The sequence below is a fragment of the Artemia sp. Qi Xiang Cuo genome, chromosome 17 (genome assembly GCF_049724085.1).
Source record: "Artemia sp. Qi Xiang Cuo chromosome 17, ASM4972408v1, whole genome shotgun sequence".
NCBI lineage: Eukaryota > Metazoa > Arthropoda > Branchiopoda > Anostraca > Artemiidae > Artemia > Artemia sp. Qi Xiang Cuo.
This window is the reverse complement of record NC_142810.1, coordinates 16,227,785-16,253,335: the sequence shown is the minus strand read 5'-3', so window position 1 is coordinate 16,253,335 and position 25,551 is coordinate 16,227,785. Positions and strand designations below refer to the sequence as shown.

At 34.5% G+C, this 25,551-nt stretch overlaps 1 protein-coding gene across 1 annotated transcript in view; it reads left to right on the top strand.

Moving 5' to 3' along the window:
• The window catches only part of LOC148941953 (uncharacterized), a 152,643-nt gene that overhangs the window by 121,003 nt on the left and 6,089 nt on the right, over positions 1 to 25,551 (top strand). Inside the window, exons 15-20 of the mRNA XM_089103466.1 lie at positions 1,367 to 1,686; positions 7,989 to 8,336; positions 13,731 to 13,937; positions 15,980 to 16,234; positions 18,216 to 18,382; positions 20,006 to 20,159. Of these exons, the coding sequence (XP_088959592.1) occupies positions 1,367 to 1,686; positions 7,989 to 8,336; positions 13,731 to 13,937; positions 15,980 to 16,234; positions 18,216 to 18,382; positions 20,006 to 20,159 (1,451 nt within the window). The remainder of the gene's footprint in view (positions 1 to 1,366; positions 1,687 to 7,988; positions 8,337 to 13,730; positions 13,938 to 15,979; positions 16,235 to 18,215; positions 18,383 to 20,005; positions 20,160 to 25,551) is intronic.

Sequence of the window (25,551 nt, the reverse complement as noted above, 5' to 3'; positions counted from 1 at the left end):
TTTCATCTTGTGACTTTTACGGGTAACGCTTTTCAATCGGTGGGGAAAAAAAGAGTCGCGACATTGTAAAATTTTATTGGAATAAATGTAATGGGCTTTATATGGCTCCATTAGGGGGGGGGGGGGTATTAAACATGGGAGTGTTCTAAAGTAGTTCTCAAAAATTTTGGAACTTCCTCTAAAAGAGTTTTTTTTTAATTGGTTAATATTATTCAGTGAAAGATTTTGTGGCAAAAGGATGCTATTACGTCATGGAAAAATTTCAGTTTTGCTTGCACAATTGTATCTTTACGTAAAGTTTTGCAAGGAATGTCACATAACATCTTTTGAGCTGTCCCATTCGCCCTTCTCGCGTATATGAGTCAAAACAAGATTTTTTTAATTGGTTAAAATTATTAAACGAATACCATCTGAACTACTAATCCTGTGTCAAAAGGGTAATATTACGTCACGGAAAATCCAGTTTTCGCTTGTGCAATCACACATTGACTTTGGCGAATAGCGTAACCAGCAATTCTAGAAAAAAAAATAGGGACAGGTTTTTGAAGTAAGATTACTCTAGGCCTTTTCACTGAAGGTTAGTTGTGTATAATCGTTATGACGTAATATCCTAGTCTTGAAACTGGGACAAGGGTTTCAATTCTCGAAAACGGAAGGGAGCAAAGGCAAAGTTTTTTTTTTCTTAATGAAGCTAAAAATTACAGGGCATTTTTCAGTGTCTTGGCGGGACGTTTTTTTTATTTTTTCAATAAAAATACCCAAAATTTTTCTAAATCTAAGGGAAGGGGCATATGAATCCTCTTATTCTATAGAATGGGAGCAGGGCCATACCCAGGATTTTTATGGGGGGGGGGGGGTACAAAATAAACTTTAAAAAACGCATAAAAAACTTGTTTATATGCATTTTTACGAGTCGGACCACCATTTTTTTAAGGGGGAGGGGGGTCAAACCTCCCTACCCCTGGATACGGCCTTAGAATGGGGGTTTCAGTACAAGTTTTGGAAAAAGAACGTCACAGCACTTGTTTTATTGTCGCCACCTATTTCGTTTTCAGACACAGTTTGTCTCTGCTTTGCAGCTATCAATTCCTGTTAATTGTTTCAAATTTGGCTTATAAAATCACCCAACTAGTCTACTGACCTTTACATCCTAACATTGGATCCTCCTGGGCCCATAACCCTGAATATTCTTATACCAGGACCCAATCAAACGAGTCCTTTCATGAGAGAAGGGTTTCTTGATATTCTTCTCTGAAAGGCTTAAAAATTCTCTTGAGCAGGCATCCTTGTTCTCCGGTTAAGAAAGGTTAGGTGATGACTAGCATCCATATTGCCTGATTTGGTTTATCTGATTACTTTTTTTTAGCCCTGAGTTCACAAGGACTCGACGCCAGTTGTTCAACAATGCTGTTAACTTCTTCAATCAGCTAGGTCAACAGCTCGGTGGTCGTCGAAGGCCCAATAGTGGCAGGGCCTTAGCTCAAGGTCTTCCAAATGTTGACGTGGGCCGATTTGTAAATCCGTCCTCTCCTCCTCAGCCGTGCAGAGGAAATGAGGTAACACTACCTTGTGATCACACAACACCATTTAGGACTTTCAGCGGTTGGTGCAACAATTTAGCGAATCCCAGTTTCGGAAAACAGTTGACAACTTTCGCAAGATTACTTCCTGCTGGATATGATGACGGTAAACTATTTTCTAGTTTCTAATTTAATGTTACTGTTTTAAAGTTTTTATTATTTACTGTAGTTAATAAATTAATTGTTTAATTATTAGTTAGTTAATTCGTAGTTAGTTATTATTGCATTCAACTAATTAATCTACTTAATTTAGTTATTGTTGTATTAATCTATATAATTGTTGATTAATTACTCAATTGCTGTTCTTTTAACCTGATTGATCAATTTTATCTAGAAATAATCATTTAACGTTAACGTTTTTGTTTTTTAATATCATTTTTATGTTCTATTCATAATATCAGTGTTACAAAACTATATTACTTTAAAAACTAATTCATAACTGCTAAGCCAAACGCTTAAGTAATTCTATCTGCAACGTTAATTGATTTTCAATTAATTGGTTAAGGAATTGATTAATTATTACTTAATTAATTTATTATTAGTTTATTAATCTATAAATATTAATTAATTATTTAATTTATTGCTATTCTCTTATTCTGATTCACCAATTTTATCCACAAATAATCATTTAGTGTTTTTGTTTTTGTTTCTCAGTATCATTTTTAGTTTCTATTATAATATCAGTGTCCCGGAACTACTTTACTTTTCATTACCTGCCAAGTCAGATACTTAAGTCCTTCTATCTGCAACAATTTCTGTATTTTGTCGTCAATATTTTATTTTAAAAATACCTAGAGATCTTGTCTCATCCCTAAGCATGACCATAAAAATATTGAAATTCCTAAGAAAAACTACGTTTATAGATCATGGTGGGGCTGAATTTTGTTGTACCGGCCGGCTAGTCTATGAAAATCTGTATAATTGGCGTTGCAACGTTAAATTAAATCCATTTATGATTTGCATTCTATCCCCTTTCTGGTAAGGTTTAGTGAAATTCCTCTATTTCTAAACTGATAGAACGAAAAATCTGACATGCGTTTCCATTTGGCCTCTCAAGTGCATATTGGAGAAGTACTACGGAAAGGCTAGTTCCTTCATCATGCCACCTATTAATCACTTCTCATCAAGATCTTAACAGTCCTTGTCATCTATATATATATATATATATATATATATATATATATATATATATATATATATATATATATATATATATATATATATATATATATATATATATATATATATCAAGGGCGGATCCAGGATTGTTTTTCGGGGGGGGGGGTTTACTAATTTTTGACTTTTTCGGGGGGGGGGTTTACTAGTTTTTGACTCAGTTTTCGACTAATTTTACTGATTTTTACCTAGGTTTTACTAATTTTCGACTTATTTTTGACTCGGCCAAAAATTTCGGGGGGAGGGGGTTCAAACCGGGTAAACCCCCCTGGATACGGTTTTGATATATATATATATATATATATATATATATATATATATATATATATATATATATATATATATATATATATATATATATATATATATATATATATATATATATATATATATATATATATATATATATATATATATATATATTATTATTATTATTATTCATTGAAAAACCCGTCAAATCAAAATACAACAAGACGAAGCACATAAAAGAAAAAAGAAAAAAAAGAAATAAAAAGAAGACACAAACTATAACAAACTGAACCAACAAAGAAAACGATTCACTGATTCAATGAATGAGCAGATGGGACCATTCGTGTAGATTTCGGCGTATTTTTCTATTATGCTTTGCTATTCGTCTAGCGACGGCAACGTCAGGGTCTTCGACTTTAAAATTTTCAATTACATACGAGTTCCTATACCACGGAGGTAGACGAAGGAAATACTTCGCAAAACGAAAATACATCGCTGTGATTATATTCTGGTCAGTTTTAGTGAGAAGTTTCCAGAAGAGCGTGGCATATAAAATGTGAGGAAGAGCGATGGCGTTATACAAGCTTGCTAGAAGCAGCCGGTTGAATCGGAGTTTGCACGATACAACTGAAGCGTAACGCGCTGAAATTCGTTGTTTAAGCTTTTCGAGGAGAAGTTTTCGGCTGTGACGGATAGAAGAACCTATGGGTAAACCTAGATAAATAAGGTGATCCACTGGCTGGACAGAGCTAGAACCAAGAGCAATGGTAGGAACACGAAAATCAGTTTTCCAATTGAATAGGACGATTTCCGATTTTCAAGAGTTGAACTGAAGTCGAACTTTAAGATATTCGGCTTCAAGGATTTTGAAGATATCAATTGCCCGCTGAAGGGTTCGGCTAAGATTCAGGATGTCGTCCGCGTAACATACCAAAGACAAGTTAGCAGATGACAGAATCAGCGAAGATGGACATTGATCTTGTGCATCAAGGACATAGTTATTGAAAAGGTCGGGAGAGGTGACTGCTCCTTGACGCGCTCCTTTTTGACTGGAACTAGTTGGGTGCGCGGAATGGGGTTCAAACCCTAGTCGATAGGTAGCTTCAGTCGGATCCGTAATCTAGAATATAGATTCCTGAGAGAACGAATGACTGCTAGATTCAACCCACGTTTACCGGCCTTCAAAAGCATCACAGCATGGATTAGAGAGTCGAATGCACGTCTAATTTCGTGTACTGTCAAAGTAAGGGTCTCTCCAGAAGATTTGGCATCTATCAAGACATTAGCAATGAATGTTAAGGCATCACCACATCCAGTTCCTCGCTTGAAGCCGAAATGATGCGGAGGCGTGTAGCACACTTTTTCTAATTCCTCTATAAACAGTAACTCGAAGAGCATGCACAGCGATGTAGCTACAGTTATTGGACGGAATGCTGTACATTGAGTTTCAGATTTTTCATTTTTTGAAATGGGAGTCAGATCTCTGACGCAAAAAGAGGAAGGTACAATCCCCTGAGAGAAAATCATCTGCATAAGCAGAGAGAGATGGGCCGTGAGAAGTTTACCTCCGTGTTTCAAGTGGATCGCACTGACTTCGTCAATGCCCGATGAACCTTTCCATTTGAGTCTACAGATGGCATCTTCAACAGAACGGGTACTGACGATAAAATGTTCATCACGATGAGAAGATAGAAACTGATATAAGGAAGCCTCGTAAGATTGTTGGATGGAGGGGTCAGGAGCCGAGAACTCCGATTCGTAATGGGCATACCATTCATCTTCAAGGATGTCGGCTGGGGATGGTGAAGAAGAATTTTTTGCAGAACGAGATACAAACTTAAAGATCATATTTCTGTCTTGTTTCTTATAGGTAGTATATCTATTGAATAGGTTAGTCCAATACCGAGTCAGCGCTTTAAAATACTTTCGCTTTATGAAAATATACATATTGAGCAGATGACCCGAATTTAGACATTGAAACTCTTTCAATAGTGAAAAGCAAAATTTCGCTTGACTACATTAAACAAAGAGATCTGGCTTTGAGGACTACCCGGGAGAGAATCCCTTACGAATTCTTTGCAAAGGAACAACTTGTTTTTCTGCGAAGCGGAGAGCATGGCATATTTCTGCCTAATATATATCTAGACAAATCGAAACCTCTTTTTGAGGTAACTAGAGTGACTTTTGAAGGAGATTAAATGGGATGCTGATTTTATTCAGGACTAAATCTACCGACTCGATGAATAAGGCTTTATCAATTTTCGACCAGTTACGACGGTGTCAAGGTGCTGAAGGAGCAAGAGGTATGGATTGGTGACCAGAGGATGGTATACTGACAGCGTAAGCTAAGGATAAATGATCAAAAAACTAATAATCAGACAAAGATTTAATTATGTAAGACCGTGGATTTGACAATAGTACGTAATGGTCCAGGATGAAGGCTTATAAAGCCGTGTAAACACTCCCAATATTAAAGGACTTTTCTTAAATCCGCTAAGAATCAATAAACATGTGTCTAGCTTGTACTTCACGTGGCGACGCTTGAAAAATCGGCTCGGGCAGATTACAATTATATTCACCGGCTTTAATACAAGGTAAACCTAAGTGCCGAATTTTGTCTCTACATGAACCTAGTTTTTCACAAGAAAGCGCAAATTTTACGTTCAGACTGGCCATTATTGTAGTCTGTGGGAGGATACACAGTAATACACACAGAATAATTCGCTGTATTGGCTAGATAATTATTCTTTGCATCGAAGAAACGAGAGCGGAGCACTAGTTACACAAATATAACGAGTTTACCCGGAGGTCAGCTTCCGCCGTTTAGCTGTCTAGCAGTTGTATAATAAATTTACATATCCTCAATCTCGAGTACGTTCGCATCAAGTTTAGTAACAAAATTTTCTTGGAGATTAATCATACTAAATTCAAAACGGGGCATCTTTAAAACTAATAGTTTGTTGATAAAAGAGCTGTTAATAATACGCAACTGAAGAAATAGTGATAAGGCCACTAGATCGCGGGCTGACAACTGTTTGGGCCCTTAATACAATAACAAGTGATACCCTGTCTCGTGCCATCAGGGCAATAGGCTGCTTTCTAACACGAGGTATTTGATATAGATTTTGTGATTAGCATAGCAGCATTCGAAACTTAATGAGCTATTCTTGCTATATGTGTCTAGGCGACTGATTGTATGGCAATTAAAGCAGTGCCAAGGCAAGAACATGAACTCGTCTAATGGGAGACACTCATATCCGATTGTCACTAAAACGTTGAGATATGTATTATGTCTATTTTGAATCGGGAAGCAGACTGTAAATGTTGAAGAAATACAACATCCAAGGGTTCCATTACACTTAGAGATTAGCTATTTAATAAAATCTTCGTCTAAATCCTCTGTCACTTCGTTTGATTGAAGCTAGAAAATCAGGTCCCTTAAGGGAGACGTTGAGTAACGGTTTTGCACGTTTAGCTGCATCCAATATCCGGCTCGTAGTTTTCTTGGAACGTACTAGAAGTTTCCTATTGTTACTGGAGTGGCATAGCTCGGCTATACTGCTGTTTGGGCATAGACACAGTTTGTCGATGAGTTCTTCGCTTTCGTTCGCGCATTTTAAGTATGTTGTAGGGTCTCTTAGTATCATATGGTAGAGTGGCCTCGGGGGTGCAGCTTTAGACAATGGAGATTGGTCTGGAAGAGTGACAGTAGAGTGGTAAGTACTTAGCCTAAATCTATCCTATTTTTTATAGCATTCATCTACTCTAGATACTATTATAGTGTGAACTGCTTTGTCGATGGCAGGTACTGCGCACGGACTAAATATAACAAATTTTTGGATCTGGACATTTTGTTTTGCCGTAGAAACTAGCGACTTGCACATATCAGTGCAAGTTGCTTGTCCTCACCTTTGGCATACGAAACCCTCTGGCTTTGAATGTCCAAATCACTGTGAAGGGTCTTCTTGGCTTGTCTGATTGTATCATGCTCGGAATAGTTTATTCTACTTGTAATTTCTAATTAGATTTCGTCCTTTTAGTGAGTGAACCGCTAAAAAGGTTCAAAGTTGGGTTGAGTAACACTTTTGCAGTAATCACTATCACTCAAAAACAGCCACAGTCCACCGAATCACACAATGCTGTGACCAAGATACGTGTTGGGACTCAATCGTCAAGTTCCTACAATTTAATAGTAACTAAATGTCAATAGGTATATACGATATTGGTGATTGGAATCTTATCCTCTTGTGATTAGCACCTAGTATATGTTATCAGTGTCGCGGCTGTGCAAAAAGAGTACAGTCCTCAAAGACAATTAAATCATTTTGTCTTGATCTCAGTACTTAATAAGTAGGTAAATACCAAAGGAATTTAAGTTCAATCTTCAAAATTGTCAATAGCAAAAAAACAAAATAAGCCGACTACAAATCTCATTAGGAGATTTCAAAGGTTAGAACATTACTTTATCAAAATATTAATGTATAAAAACAAGGTATTAACACAACGAACTCTCAATCAATATATATATATATATATATATATATATATATATATATATATATATATATATATATATATATATATATATATATATATATATATATATATATATATATATATATATATATATATATATATATATATATATATATATATATATATATATATATATAGTATATATATATATATATATATATATATATATATATATATATTTATGTATATATATATATATATATATATATATATATATATATATATATATATATATATATATATATATATATATATATACACATATATACATATAGACATGCTGTTCCTCCACTTCCCTCAAACACAAATTTTAATTGCAGTATCTGCGATCAAGCACTGGTTGAAAGGCATATTTAGTTGATCTAATTTAGAAACAAATCTAAAGTATAGTGAAATCCCACCAAGATTAATGTAATTTTAAAATTAATTTGAGTTTCATTCCCATAGGTATCTCTAGGCCACGTTGGAGAAGTACTACTGGAAGACCACTCCCGTCTCCACGCCTTATATCAATTACTGTGCACCCAGATATTAGCAGTCCTCACCGTCGATACACCATGATTCTGATGCAGTTTGGTCAGTTCTTAGGTCACGATGTCACAATGACACCTGTTTCAAGAGGGGTGCAGAATGCTATTTTGAATTGTCGGGATTGTGACTCAACAAGAAACGTTCACCCTGAGTGCTGGCCAATACCAATTCCAGCAAATGATCCATTTTTCCCTAGGGTAAACGCTCAAGGAAGAGCTCAGTGCATTCCATTTACGAGATCCCTTGCCGGTCAGCAGCGATTGGGTAAGTAACATTCTTTTTAATTGGATTATGAGAATAGTGCTTAGTAGCCTAAAGATGCCTAGTTTAGCTAGTAATTGTTAGATGATGTAAGTAAATGCTAGAACAATAAATTAATTGTTGAAATTAAACTTACCGAAAGCCTAAGTGGACTATTTGTTCTAATAGTGGATTTTGCTTTTGGGAAGTTGTTAATGATTTAAGGTTTATTGTGATTTTGATTTGTAGGCCAAGTGTGAATATATATTAGTATATTACAAGGATTAAAAAAACCATCATGTACAGCCCAATGGGTTTCCCCGATGATTGTTGAAAGATTATGTAAGTGTTATTTTGGTTAAAAAATTATTTCCTCTCTCTTTCTCTCTCTCTCTATCTCTCTCTCTCTCTCTCTCTCTCTCTCTCTCTCTCTCTCTCTCTCTCTCTCTCTCTCTCTCTCTCTCTCTCTCTCTCTCTCTCTCTCTCCTCTCTCTTGCTCTCTCTCTCTCTCTCTCTCTCTCTCTCTCTCTCTCTCTCTCTCTCTCTCTCTCTCTCTCTCTCTCTCTCTCTCTCTCTCTCTCTCTCTCTCTCTCTCTCTCTCTCTCTCTCTCTCTCTCTCTCTCCATACTGCTATTTTCTTTTTAGTAGTGTTTTAAATCGTCATATAGGCATTTTCCTTAGCTTAGAATTCAATGTTTTCGTGCGAAACTTTAGAATACTTTTCATATTTAGTGTCCATTTAAATTACAAAACTGGATTTCTGGAAAGTTTTATTCTATCTCATAAAGATAGTAAATAGTACTATCTACTATCACATAAAAGTGATGATGTGATGATATCGCAACCTCTTGCGATATGTGTTGCAACCTCTATCGATAATATCACAGCTTCTTATGTGTGCTGAAACAAACACCGGAAACCCCAATTAGAGGCAAAAGGACATTCGGGGTTCCCCAATGGGAGCCAAAAGGACATCTGGGGCTTACTTTCGAAGTCATAGCAAAGTTCTGTGATATTTTGGCAAGGCTTCCTTTGGCAAGACCACCACTGCGAGACTTCAAATTAGGAAAACCTTCTGCCACCTGAACCCATCTTGGGTCTACACATAACCTACCTGAAAACCATGATTTTCTAAGCTCTTCTGTTTGGTTGTTCCAAGCAATATAATTTAATGTAATAACATTTTAGGGTAGTACCACAATTTTCGATGGTGATGCCATCTTTAACCGCGAAAAACGTAAACTAATTTGTTAAATTTGACGACACTTCGTCTGTAAAAATTAAAAACATTAACGATCTACTGATTCCCAAAGTAAATTACACCTTCAAAGGAAAGCTACGCCATCTTTAGCTGTTTGTTACTATTTTGTTTTTGGATTTTTTACTAATTTTGCTCCACGTTTCCTTTTCTTCAGTTTGGCACCCCATACTACCAAAAACTCCACAGCTATATCTGAAAACTCTATATCAATAAAAATTTATTGATCACGAACAACAGTTCCTAAGCAAACGGCATAGATCATGATTGATACTTGATGATATTAAATAAAAAAAACAAGTTTTTTTTAGCTGAAAGTAAGGAACGACGTTAAAACTTAAAACGAACAGAAATTAAACCGTATATGAAAGGGGCTGTCCCCTCCTCAACGCCTCGCTCTTTACGGTAAAGTTTTTTATTGTTTAAAAAAATGGAGTTGTGAGAAAGTCAAACTTTAGCGTAAAGAGTGAGGTGTTGAGCAGGGGACAGCCCCTTTCATATACGGAATAATTTCTGTTCGTTTTAAGTTTTAACGTCGTTCCTAACTTTCAGTTAAAAAAACTTGTTTTTTTTTATTTAATGTCTGAAAATTTTTGAATTAATGCAGGTTTTGATATTGGCTCACCATACATGAATAATTAGAACAAAATTTGCATATTAATTTTACTTTTATTTGGTTAAATGGCTTTCTCGAAACTTGTTTTAATTTTATTTACGAACGTTTTTATTAGTAATAAATAAACGTAACTTATGAAGTAACTTACGTAACGAACTTCTATATTCATCGATTTTTAACACATATATTAGGGGGTTAGCCCCCTAGTCAATACCTTGCTCTTTAAGCTAAAGTTCGAATTTTGTTCCAATTCTTTAAAAATGACCCCTTAATCACAAAGGCCGTTAATTAGAATAAATAGCTCTTATGAAAGTACTAAGAAATCTTTGGCTTAAAGAGCGAGGTATTGACTAGGGGGTGAATCCAATCATATACGTAATATTTTCTATTCGTTTTAAGTTTTGATGCTGCTCCTTACATTGAGTTGAAAAACTCTTTTTTTATTTAATTTCTGATCTTTTTCTTCAATAATGATGGGAAATCCGGCGCCCCCCCACCTTCATAGCAATGTCCCTTCCCCCATGAAAACTTCCTTCTTGGAAAGATCCTTCCATATAACCGCCGACCCAACTCCCCCCACCTACCAGAAAAAATCCCCCCTGAAAACGTCTGTATCAAACAGTTCGTGGTAACGAACCGTAAGTAAGGAGCGACCCGGCTCAATGGTAACCGAAACTGTAGCAAATGGAATTTTGATACCAATAGATGTATAAAAAGAATCAGATTTTAATGCTGATTTCAAATATATAAGTTACATCAAGTTTAGTCCTACCTATCAAAAGTTACGCGCCTCAGAAAATTTGGCTGATTTTCGAAAAAAGGGGGAAAGACCCACTGAAAGTTAAGAAAATCACACCATCGTATTCAGCGTATCAGAGAACCATGTTGCGGAGGTTTCAAGCTCCTATCTACAAAAATGTGGAATTTTGCATTTTTTGCCAGAAGAAAGATCACGGATGCGTGTTTATTTGCTTGTTTGTTTGTTTGTTTTTTGTCCCCGGGGGTGATCGTATTGACCCAGTGGTCCTAGAATATCGTGGGAGGGCTCTTTCGAACGGAAATTAAAAGTTCTAGTGCTCTTTTTAAGTGATAAGAAAATGGAGGGCAACTAGGCCCCCTCCCACGCTCATTTTTTCCCAAAGTCACCCGATCAAAATTTTGAGATAGCCATTTTGTTCAGCATGGTTGAAAATATGATAAATATGTCTTTTAGGATGACTTAATCCCCCGAAGTCCCCAGGGGGGGGGGCTGAAAGTTATGAACTTTACCCAATGTTAACATATAGTATTGGTTATTGGGAAGTATACATACGTTTTCAGAGGGGATTTTTTCTGGTAGTGGGGGGGGGAGTGGATCAGGGGTTATGTGGGAGGATCTTACCATGAAGGAAGTTTTCATGGGAGAAGAAACATTGCTATGAAGGGGTGCCGGATTTCCCAGCATTATTTAAATAAAGATCAGAAATTATATATATAAAAAACAAGTCTTTTAACTGAAAGTAAGGAGCAACATCAAAACTTAAAACGACAGAAAACATTACGTATATGATTGGGATCATCCCCTAGTCAATACCTCGCTCTTTAAGCCAAAGATTTTTTAGTACTTTCATAAGAGCTATTTATTCTAACTAACGGCATTTGTGATTAAGGGGTCATTTTTAAAGAATTGGAACAAAATTCGAACTTTAGCTTAAAGAGGAAGGTATTGACTAGGGGGCGAACCCTCTAATATACGTATTAAAAATATAAGAATATAGAGGTTCGTTATGTAAGTTAATTTCCAACTTATGTATATTTATTACTCATAAAAACTCTTCTAAATGAAAGTAAACAGGTTCGAGAAAGCCAATTAGTCATATAAAAGTAAAATTATTGTCCAATTTAGGTTTTAATTATTCATGTATGAATAACCAAGATCAAAACCTGCCTTAAGCAGAAAATGTCCAGAAATTCAATAAAAAACAAGTTTTTTTAACTTAAAGTGAGGAACAACACTAAAACTTAAAAAGAACAGACATTATTCCGTATATGAAAGGGACTGTCCCCTCCTCAACGCCTCGCTCTTTACGCTAAGGTTTGACTTTCTCAAAACTCTATTTTTTTTAAACAATGAAAAACTTTAGCGTAAAGAGTGAGGCGTTTAGGAGGGGACAGCCCCTTTCATATACGGAATAATTTCTGTACGTTTTAAGTTTTAACGCCGTTCCTTACTTTCAGTAAAAAAACTTTTTTTTTTTTATTTAATACTTCCCAATAACCAATACTATATGTTAACAATGGGTAAAGTTCATAACTTTCAGCCCTCCCCCCGGGGACTTTGGGGGATTAAGTCATCCTAAAAGACATAGTTATCATATTTTCGACCATGTTGAACAAAATGGCTATCTCAAACTTTTTAACAGGTGACTTTGGGAAAAAACTGAGCGTGGGAGGGGGCCTAGTTGCCCTCCATTTTTTTTGTCACTTAAAAAGGGCACTAGAACTTTTAATTTCCGTTCCAATGGGCCCTCCCATGATATTCTAGGACCACTGAGTCGATACGATCACCCCTGGGGAAAAAAACAAAAAAAAAACAACAAAAAAACAAATAAACACGCATCCGTGATCTTTCTTCTGGAAAAAAAAAATGCAAAATTTCACGTTTTCGTAGATAGGTGTTTAAAACCACTACAGCATGGTTTTCTGATACGCTGAATATGATGGTGTGATTTTCATTAAGGTTCTATAGCTTTTAGGGGGTCTTTCCCCCTTTTTTCGTAAATCAGCCAAATTTTCTCAGCAGCATAACTTTTGATGGGTAATGCTAAACTTGAAAAAACTAATATATTTGAAATCAGCATTAAAATCTGATTCTTTTGATGCATCTATTGGTATCAAAATTCCGTTTTTTAGAGTTTCGGTTACCATTGAGCCGGGTCGCTCCTTAATTACATTTCGTTACCACGAACTGTTTGATCTGGTTTCTGCGGAATTACTGGCGTGATGAACTTTTTCTAATCTACTCTCCAGGAAGGATGAGCAGCCTGGATAAGAAACCCCGGGGCTCTAAGTGGTGTCTACTGATGACCAAGAGGTTTCATGGAATATGGATGAATTAGGGCTGATTTCCCAATCATCTGCATGCCCCATGAGTAGCCCTAATACAGTATTGGAATAAAAACCTCTGCTGTTAATTTTTTGTTTCTGCCCACTATTCCTAATTGAGTCAACTGGAACTTTTAGCAGACTAAAGCCCATTTGGAGAAGCAGAAAATAATCTCTGTCACTCAAGCTACGCCTCTTCAGTAGCAATGTGCTGTACACACTTTTGTATGATAGTGAGTACTGGACAATAAACCAACAGCTTGAAAAGAGAATCCTTGCATTCAAAAATATATGCCTGAGGAGAATTATAAATTTAAGCTAGCAGCAAAGGGTCAGTAACTCTGAAATCCACAGTAGAGTGGGTCAGTTTCTCACTAACGTTGTTTTTAGGAAGAAGAAGTGGATATATTGTTGGACGGCCTACTAGTTAAAAACTAGCTTCAAATTCTTCTTCTTTTAGGTGCGAGAGATCAAGTAAACCAAAACACAGCATATATTGATGCATCTCAAGTGTATGGTGAAACCTTTTGTAATTCAAGGAAATTACGCGCTTTCGTTGGTGGGCGATTAAATTCAACAATTAGTCCCTTTAGGGGCAAAGAACTTTTACCACGAACAAGCCGCATGGCTGAATGCAAGGCTTCTAGTGGACTTTGTTTTGAAGCAGGTAAGTTCTTTTATATTCTTATATATTTCTATTAAAAGATTTCCCACTTTTTGTCATGGTTTGCTAAAGAAGTTTTGCCTCGGGGCTGAGAGTAAACCTGCAATAAATTGTTCATGAGTAACAGAAAATAGAGAGACCATACCTTCAAAAGTCAAAGATTTAGAAATACTATTTAAAAAATAACAAATTTAAACGGTTATTATTAAAATCAGTTAATTTTATATACTTCAGAATATGATAACCTCTTTTGATATCTGGACTCCTTTATACTCGTGGCATACCAAGCAGATTTGATGGTGCCTATGCATAAGGACAGAAATTATTCCGCATATGAACGGGGCTGTCCCCTCCTCAATGCCTCGCTCTTTACGCTAAAGTTTGACTCTGTCACTCAACTTTATTTTTTAAAACAATAAAAACTTTAGCGTAAAGAACGAGGCGTCGAGGACGGGACAGCCCCTTTCATATACGGAATAATTTCTGTTCGTTTTAAGTTTTATTGTCGCTCCTTACTTTCAGTTTAAATAACTTTTTTTTATTTAGGTATAAGTGCTTATGCAGTGTTAATATGTGTGCTGTTGAAACTAATCTAACATATATTTTATGATTTATTTTGCATTGTTATCAATTCTTTATTATTTATTTTTTATTTATTAAAGACTATTCATATTGATCAGAGTCCAGAGTTTTATTCACCAATAAATACAATTTGGAAACACAATGCTCTTATTTATCCCTCGAAACGATCCATGGCCAGGGATACAAGAAGATCAAATGTTTAATCCAGGATCAAACAAAGGGAAAAATCAGTAAATGCATTTTTTTCAAAAATTCTCTTGATTTTGGTCATGTGGTACGAATTTTCTGTATTTAAATGTTTCTATTTAGCATTTTAAATCTTTAGCGTGTTTTATTTCAATGTTTTCGTTTCAAAAAGATGTTTGATAACACCAAATTTGTGCTTATACATTTCATCATATTTATGCTCATATATTCTGTGTTTATATATTTTATACTTATGCATATATACTTAGTCACTTAGTCGCTAGGAATAAGTGAAGATGAAAAAGTGACGTTGTGTAATGAAAAGATTGATCAGGTGGGCAGCTTCACTTACCTTGGTAGTATTATTAGTAATGATGGTGGGAGCAGTGAAGATATTAAAAGTAGAAAAGCCAAGGCTCACGGTGTTTTTTCACAGCTAAAAAAATGTTTGGAAGAATTGGAAGATAAGTCTGCAAACCAAGATTGGAATATTAGAAGTTACAGTGATGACAGTCGTCAAATATGGCTCTGAAGCATGGGCGTTCCGAAAAGCGGATGAAGATTTGCTAGATGTTTTCCAGAGAAATTGCTTAAGGATTGTTCTGGGTACCCGGCTGATTGACGTATTTCAAACAATAGGCTATATGAAAAATGTGGTTCAATAGCGCTCTCAAGGGCTATAATGAAAGAAATGTTGAGATGGCTAGGGCACGTTTTGTGGATGAAGGATGACAGATTGCCGAAGATTGTTCTTTTCGGCCAACCGTCTAGGGCTAAACGGAAAGCATGTCGTCCTCGTCTGGGGTGGGAGGAAGTCATAAAGAAAGATTTAAAGGAAATGGGAACTTCGTGGGCGGGTGTAAAAAGGGAGGCTTTGAATAGATTGGGCCGGAGGAAAAGCGTGTGTAGCTGTGTTGGCCTCAGGCGGCTTGGTGCTGCGGTGAGTTGTTAGTAGTAGTAGTAGTAGTATATATACTTATGCAGGTATTTTAAATAGCCTATGTATAAAACATTTAGACCTATGTATAATTTATGTTTATTCATATTTTGTATCTATTCTTATACATTTTACTCATATTTTAATTATAATTTGTGCTTATGCATTCATTCAATTCTCTTAAAAATTGTTTTCCTCATAAGCATTAGTTATTAGTAAGCAACTCGTTCGTCGCTATAAACATGAATATTGTAAAAAGATATATAAGATAGTCTAAACTATTATTTAGTAAACCATGATCAATATATCTTTGTAAATATATTATTTATTATTACTAAAGGTGATGCCCGAACAAGTGAGCAGCCTGGTTTAACTATCTTACACACAACTTTTATGCGCGAACATAATCGTATTGCTAACATACTACAGTCAATGAACCCGCAGTGGAATGACGAGAAGATTTACCTAAGAGCAAGACGGATTAACATTGCTATTTGGCAGCATATTATATACAATGAATTTGTTCCAAGAATGCTTGGTTGGAATGCAGTCAACTTGTACGGTCTTAATTTACTTACTGAAGGGTATTTTGAAGGTAAGATTCAACTTATAAAATTCTAATTTCAGAAGGCATTTAGGGCTGCTACTAAGTGTAAAGGACTTGTTTTTTCATGTCTCTATCTCTATCTTTTTTCTTTCTTTTTTGTGAATGTCAAAGCTATTTATTATGAGTCGGACATATTAGGTTTGAGACTGCTTGTGCAGAATATTGACTGTTCTTGATAGAAGAGCATCGCTAAAAGGAAAACCATATAGATACTGATATGGATTCAAGATTGTACAAAGGCTCCATTCAACTGGAGGTTCCAAGTGTATCCTGTTGTCTCTGTTTCTTTTTAATAATCAAAACTATAAACCTGTTTATTATGAGTTGGACATATTAGGCTTGAGGCTGCTTGTGCAGAATATTGACTGTTCTTCAAAGATGAGCATCCCCATTTACAAAACCATATAATTACCGATATTGGAGCAAGAATTGTGCAAAGCCTTAATTCAACTGAAGGTTCCTCGTGTCTCCCGCTGTCAATGTTTTGTTTTCTTGTGTATGAAAGCTACTAAAATGTTTATTATACTTCAGACGTATTAGGCTTGAAATTGCTTATGCAGTGATGACTGCTCTTGATGGAACAGCATCGCAAAGTAGAAAACGTTATATAGTTAACGATACGGACCATGGATTGTACAAAACCTCCATGCAACTTGAGGTTCCTTGTGTTTCCTTCTGTCTCTTGTTTTTTTTTCTCTCTCTCTTAGTATGAAAGCTGCAAAGCTGTTTAGGGATAAAATCCTTTTAATAGACAGTGATGATCATAACATTGATAGAAATTCACAAAAATACCAGATATTTCGGTCACATATGCAGTGACCAAAATATCTGGTATTTTTGTGAATTTCTATTAGTGATTTCTATATACAGTGATTACATATACAGTGATTTCTTTCACTGTTATCATCATCACTTTCTATTAAAAGAATTTTATCCCTATTTGAACTTTTATTTATCGTCATGGAAAGGCAGTGTGATCTCCGAAATTATCAACATTGTTTCTTTTTAAATATTAAAGCTGTTTATTATGAGTCAAACGCATTAGGTTTGAGATAGTTTGTGCAGTGTTGACTGTTATTGACAGAAGAGCATCGCAAAGTTGAAAATCATATAGTTACCGATACGGACCGCGGACTGTACAAAGCCTCCATTCAGCTGGAGGTTCTTCGTGTCTCGTACTGTCTCTGTTTTATTTATTTTTTTAAATATGAAAGCTATAAAACTTTTTTTATGATTCAGACGTATTGGGGGCTAAGATTGCTTGTGCAGAATCCCCCACGTCTAGAAAACTATGTATTTACCGATAAGAGCCCAGGATTGCACGAAGTCTCCATTCTAATGGAAGTCCCAAGAGTTCCTTACTGTCTTACTCCATACCGGCTTAAGCATTCCGTATAGACTTGAGAAGAAGCTATAAGGCATTGACCTACACTGCTGGGACCCATTCCTTTTGTTTAGACCATAAAAATTGTGGTTATGCAAATTGTTATAAATCTGCGGCATATAATGTTTGACATCCAAAGACAGTAACGGTATTGCATCATTTTGAACTAGACTTGCTAGGAGTCTCAGGAACTCTTCTCCCAGGTTAAATCATTGAATAAGGTGATATTTTATTCAGGTTGAAAGGAGAGTCCATAGGGAAGGGGTCGACACTTGATGAATAACCAAAATTGTATGTGATGATTATGCTAGGAGGGAGTTAACAATACAGCTTTAGTGGCCCACTATATGACCCAAATGTGCAAGGTGTCAATCTTAGTGGTATATTTACAAAATACCTTTTGAGTTATCGAGACTATTATCTTTTTGAAATTTTCGCTTATTTACTCTACAATTTCGAATCACTTTTTAATCAACATTATATCGAGGTTATAAAAGTGTTTCTGACTTTTATAATTAAAACAACTAAAAAACACTTGTCTAACAAAAATAAATTTGAATAAATTCTTGTTTTTTTTTTTACTAGGCTATGATGCTACCTGCAACGCACAAATGTTCAACGAATTTGTGAGTGCTGCTTTCCGATTTCACAGTTTAGTTCGTCCTTTCTTCCCAAGGGTCAATGCTGCTTTCCAGGAAACAGCACGATTGCCTTTAAGAGCTGGTTTCTTCAATCCAGAAAGCTTGATGGAGGTAATTATATTTCCCTTTAATAACTGCATTAAGTTATAGATCATCAGAGACGTATTAACTTTGTTCATTTGTTAAAAATTTTTTTTTTGCTTACGGTCGGAGGGACAAATTTGGAAAAAAAAATCGGCCAGGATTTGTGGAAACACAATTCTAAAGTCAACTATTAAATTATACCTTAAAAAACAACAACAAGAGATTTATAAAAGCAGATTATATTTATTATCACTATAATTAATACTGTTGTTATTATTATTATTATTGTTGCAATTATCATTATTATGAATTAATTTAAATGTTAAGATTGAGGCTACGGGGCTACAAAGGCTCGTACCAAAAAAAAAAAAAAAAAAAAAAAAAAACAGCGGCCATTTTTACGCCTCCCTCAGACACAATATTTTGACTTCAGACTGTCTTTGATAGGCAATACTGGTCCTGAAAAAGGGAGGGGGAACCACCCACTACTCACCAGTCACCAAGAACAAGTAACAGCTTATCCTCAGATCCGACACTAATAAGAAAACTTTTCTTTCCCATCGCAAATCAGTTCTCGATGTATAATTTCTTTCATGCTCAGCACTTTGTATTCCCCAAGGTAATTACCCGCCTCCTCCCATCATAATTCTAGCATCCATTGCTGGCTTCATCCTTCTGATATCGGCAATGTTTTCCACAAAACATTCTGTCTCGTGGTCAGGCCCTGCGAAAGACGGCCATCGACTGGACAGTGAGTGAGGTAAGCGGGAGTGGGTCCCTATTTGGCAATAATGCTCTCAGGGGTCACTACTGTCACAGATAATATTTTTTGGGGGGGATGATGGAAAGGCAACTCAAATTTTGAACTTTGAAATGCCATCACGAACAAATTTACGGCGAAAGAACTAATATTTTAAACGACTCGAGAGCTTGAACTTTACATGTGCTAGGTTCTTAGTAACAATTATTAATTGTTACAAATTTTTTTACAAATTACAAATTTTTTTTTTCAACTGTATTTAATTATATAAATTTATGAGTTTGATGTATCGTTCATAGAATATTCTTACTCTAAATTGCTTTTAAGCATTTATGAGATTTTCAAAAAAGGGATTAACTTAGTTTGAACGGTGGCTGGAAGTCCTTTGGTTAGAAATTCAAAGAAGAAAATCAAAGAAGAAAAAGAAGTTAAAAAATTAGTTAGAAAATCAAAGAAGAAAATTAAAGAAGAAAAAGAAGAAAAAAAGAAGAAAGAAGAAAACCAGAGAGATTAAGAGTGTTTTCTTTCTATGGTTCTACGGTAAAATTATCCTTTAATTTGACTGAATTTCGTCTTTGATGTAATTTTGTAAGTCTATCGTGCTATTCACGAAGCATAAGCCAAAAAGAAAAACCAAATGGCCAAAACCAAATATAATCAAAACCAAATATAATCTAATTGTTCCTCCTGTATGAACAAAGCTAAAAGTTAAAAAAATTCTCTCTTACTATTTTAAAAGTCGTAAAAATCGTGTCGTTTATTATTTTATATAACATAAAAATCGTTTATTATTTAGGTCGTATTTTATTTGTAATAGCCCCTTTATGTCTCTGTTGTTGCCTTTTCATGACCTAGTACAAGAATCTAATGGACTGCCTTTTATTTTTCAGCCTGCTGCACTTGACGAGCTGACAAGAGGGATGTTTGTAACACCGATGGAAAGCTTAGACCAGTTCGTGACACAAGAAGTTACCAATCACCTTTTTGAGTCGAAAGGCTTCCCATTTTCAGGACTTGATCTTGTTTCGCTTAACATCCAAAGAGGTATGAAAATACAAAGTTTTTTTTTTTTAGAAAGAGTTAAAAATGAAATAGTTTTTACCATAAATAATGTTGAAAATTTTCCATGTTGTTATGATAACAGGGAAAGTTCTGACTTTAGGGCTTACAGGGAGTAATAGGATATTTTGCTTGATAGAAAACTATAAGTTTTATCGTAAAATTATTAAATGCATAAGACACTGCCGCTTTGGTAATTCAAAAAGTGGTATGTTGCACAACATAGATTCTATATGAAAGTAAGAAAAATAAATGATAACATTGTTATTCTGTACTAATTTAATTTGATTTTTAGTTTTAATTTTTTAAATCCCTTGAATATAAACATTCTTAAATCTTTTAAATTAAAAATATTTAATTATAAATTAAACTTTAATTTAATTTGAAATTAATTCTAAGTAGTTTTTTTTTATTTTATTAATAAACAGTTGCTTCATATCTAACTTTGTCTGTTTATCGTCTAAACAAGACAACAGCAATTTTGATGTAAGAATCCTTCGATTTTAGCTTCGATTGGCGGTTCTGGCCTCTTTTGCGCCCGGGGAAAAATCTTTATTAGCACTTTTCCCCCTGTCTCCTACAAATTTTCAGGAAAAAGTTATTTTCATTTATTAACAAAATTATTTTCAGTTATTATTCAATTATTTTCAATAATTTCAATTATTTTAACTGAATTATTTTAGCTATTATTATTTATTTATTTGTATTTTTAATCTAATTTTATTTGATTAATTAATTTATAATTTATCAATTATTTTCATTTATTAACTACGCCCTCTATTTTATTTTAATAAAAACAAAATTTGAAAAGTTGTGAAATGATTATAACCGTTAGATTCCTTATTTGAAATTTTGCGCCCCTAAGCTTTCTGTACCCGGGGCAAGTGCCCCCTATGTCCCTCCCCTAAAACAGCCTCTGAAAACATTGCATAACGACTTTATGTGATAACTTTTATATAATTTATAATTTTTCTCATTGATTAAGTTGGGTAAAGAGTGTAAAAACTAATGGGAGTTGAAACTGAAGTTCATCTTTGAGAAAAAAATCAGTACCATCTGGAATTACCAAAAAGAATCATTAAGTTAATTATTATGACTTTAATAAAAATATAGCTATATTTGTCTATTTTTATCTTATTATAGCAACACTTCTGCTAAAAGTACTTATTTTTATTATTGCTTTTGCCAAAACGACAAAGTGCCAATATTAAAAATAATTTATATATGCCTTCTCTGCATAGATGAATGTACACAGAAAAGTAAAAACAAGAGGAAATAAACAAAGTAACAGAGGAAATAAACAAAAAGGAAACTAAAAACTACAAAACAAGTCTTCTGAGGGAACCGATATAACAACATTCATAATAAATAGCTCAGTTTTATTAGGGCTATAGCGACAACACTACTTATCCACAGGGGCGAATTTTCAGCATTTTTATTTGGGGGGGGGGGCAAGAGGGGTTCATATCCGAATATTCAAGGGGGATGGGCTGTATAATTTTATTCGAAATTATTGGGGGGAACTACCCCCCTCCCCCCACCCTCACTTGCCCCCCTACAAACGACGCCCCTGCTTATCTATAAAACGAAACATTTCTTGTTTCGATTTCGATCCTCGAGAGATTCTCGAGAATCAGTTTAAGAGAAAATTGATCCTACTCTAAATCGCCCAAGAAATCAATGATATTGCTCATCTATTTTTGTGGTTGGGTGCTTAGCCCCATATTTAGAAAAATTCTTTTTTTTTTCTCTAATATAAGTATTCTTTTAAAAAAAGCATTAAAAAAAGACATTTTTTTCTAATAATATACCTGGGATTCCAAAACAGGAAACCGGACAAACACATTTTCCGGCAACAAAACCGGAAAAAGCACACACGGATTTCCCTTTTTCGCACTTTTAGTTAATATCTTCGAAAATAGAACCATGAAAAATACAAGAGGCGTGGACATTAAATTATAAAGTGTAGCAAGTGGCTGCTTATCAGAACAACCTTTCCCCCCTGACAAGTTTTTCTAAGTTTTTCAAATAATACGTTTATACGTATTATTATACGTATAAACGTTTATACGTATTATACATATTATACGTATAATACGTATCTGTAACGTATATAATAAAGATTATTATACGTATCTATATATACGTATTATACGTATTATATTTCAAATAATACGTTTTTCAAATCAAACGTTTTCTTCTGAAAACGTATGATATTACAAAATCTCACGCAGCTTTAACTGTAGCGGCAAAACGCAACCCAAGGTACTTAATAAAATCTTGATTTAAAATTTGCCGTTGCCCATCTTAATTGAATGACGCTGAGAATCGTTATTATTTGCCACTAGCAATTCTTTTTTTGTAGGTTCAATCTCCAATAAAACCTTTCGTAGATGTGATTGTAATATATTAATTGCATTCTGAATTGATACTAAATTATCCGAAAACAACAAAATATCATCAACATATGGCAAGTGGCTAATGTCGATCTATCACACATGTGGGTAGGTATCGTGGGGCTTTTCTAATTGCGTTTCTAAATATGGGCTAAAAGCTCATCCTTGTTTAATTCCATGACGTATAGAAATTTGATCTGAAATTTGCCCCCTCCCCCTATAAATTTCCCACAATGTGTTTATTTGTGAACATTCTTCATAATTATCCCGTTTTCTGCATAATAGTTCTGCCTATGATGTTCTAAATTCAACAGAAATTAGGTTAAAAATGGATAATTGCAGAAAGTGTGTTAGATGCTGATAGGTTTTAAGTTTCATTAAATTGAAATGAATCTTGTTTAAGAATTGTCTAGTTCTTCTGCGTGACACTGTACTATCAGTGGCGCTGGAAGTTTCAGTTCCTATTAAACCAACAATAGAGCTCAAAAGTTTCCTCGCTTATTCCATACAGCTCTTGACAATAGAACTGTATATGCTCTAGAGTTCTTAAGAGCTTTTAAAAATTAAAATCTCAGTTTTAAATCTGAGGGGTAAAAAACCTTTTATTGTACTGGTCCATAAAGCGAAAGTCCTAAAATTATATATCTTTATCTTTAAAATTATATATATCTTTAAAATTAGAAAAAATCGAGAATTCAATTATGACAAAGACTCCCATGTTCAGTGTTGCAGTTTTCTGCAGTGGCGGGTGCTAAATTAAAAAAAAGCGCTATGAAAAGTCAGCAAACAATAAGCTGAAAACAGATTGCATCACACTGCTTAAGTAGGTGTGGCTCTCCTTTATATTTTAGTTTTCTTTGGAAGCCAACAGATTGTTAATGTTTGAATTTTCACAGATGAAAAGCACAATTAAATTCAGCTGATTATTTTTGCTTATTTCATGGTTCGAATTGGCAGCAATGTAAAGCTATTGAGAGAACTGTATAAAGCTCTCTTATCCTACAGAGGTCTCAATAATAGAGCTAAAAAATTTCCTTATTCACCTTAAGAATTAGGTGAATGTTTATTAAATTCTTCAAACTGGTGTATTGTTTAAAGTAACTTTTAATAATTTCACCTCTTGTAATAAGCATCTGGTAAAAGTTACAAACAGTGTTTATGCTGCTGAGAGTTGTTTTATGCTATAACTCAAAATCGTATTTGAAAACTACTGCCAAAAATGTAAAAGCGACGAAGTACAGCTATCTTATATAGAATCTTAATTATTATCTTTTACAGTCTCCTCTTGGCCTACTTCACTTGGAATTCCCGCCGCCAATGCCCAATACTCAATAAAATATAACGGGTTGACAATTACGACTTGTTTTTTCTTACGCAAAATTCAATATTTTCTCAGCCATTGCCTTATGTAATTATTTTTTTACGACCAACTAGCCAATTTTAATGGTACTTTTAATATTGTTTCAAATTCAATAAATTTTATGCTCAAAGTTTTTCGATGGTTTTACTAGCAAGGGGAAAGAATGTGAATGAAATGATTCATTGGAAAAACGTGCATTTATTATAGAAGTTCATATAACTTCCTTCCAAAAATGGCACAAAGAAGCCAAATTCACTAGAAGTCTAACCAAGTAGCGGCTCCTGTACCATACAAATTTTAAACAACAAACCCCCTGTAATGAAGCAAATCCAACCAGTTAATAAACATGTTTTTTTAATTAGGACCTTCTTTAAATGGAGTCCAATTTGTAATTTAGCTTTTCAACTTTTCAGTAAAGTGTAAATTTCAATGGGATTTGAAAGGACTGTTAAGAGTTTATCAGAAAGTTTTTATTGTAATTTCCAGCTTCCACTTCAAGTTTGATATTTCAAAGAAAAAAGCATAACCTCAAAAATGAAACCAATAGAAAGTAAAAAAAAAAATCAAAGTATCCATGAATTGTGCACATGGCATCCAACGACAGCTGAAAAAAATGTCATGATCTTGATTTACAAGGTCAAGTTTTCAATACTCTATTGAGTATTGAAAACTATAGGTAACTATAGGTAAGATTGTACTTTGCACGTTTTTTTTTTTTAGCAATTATAGCGAAAGTTTTATTACAGTTTAATAGGTTTCTTAGAAATGATGGCTGCAAATTAGACCTTCCTGATTGAAATATTTGCAATAATTAAGTTCAAGCTCCATTTAATTCAATAAAAGAGTAATAACAAAAACCATATCCCAAAGGGACCACTGGCACGTTATTTAAAAAACGACTCACAATAATTAATTAATGATAAAACTGTGCATATCTATACTAAACAACGCCAAAATATAAATCGATAAAAAAATAAGAAATCAACTGACCGACAGTCCCCACGAAAACAGGGATCCTCCCTTCATTACCCGACAATCAAGAACAAATTAAAAACTTTTCTACGTAATTGAGGACCCAACGCTAAAAAACAACACCCCAAAAATATATTACGCACAAGTAATTTTTTTCAATTATATTTTTGCGCTTGAAGAGTGACAGTTAGAACCCCAGGACAGTTACTCCATCTGACTGCGCCACTGCACACTGAGTATTTAACCAAAGAAAAAAAAAAACGAAGAAATAGATTACTTGTCTATAACTCCGTGGTAAAAAAAACAGCGGTAAAAAAAAAAAAAAAAAAAAAAAAAAAAAAGCAACCGAGTACGTGGGTTCCAATTTCGCTCTATTAGTATATTACGCAGCACATAATTAAAATGTGCCATTTCTAACCACAAGAAAAAACGGATAAGTCGCTTAGTTCGAACGTAACTCTCTTGTTGACCTTTAAGAGGGAAGGTCTTCAAAATTAGGAAAGATGGAAGCTTGGAAAACAGTTTCTCTATTTATTTTTAAATCAGAAAAGCTACATGAAGACACACTATTAGAGGCAAATATAAATTTATTTTGTTGCCTTCCTTTAAACTTAAAAATTGTTTGGATGATTGTTGAATTAGCCTTTGC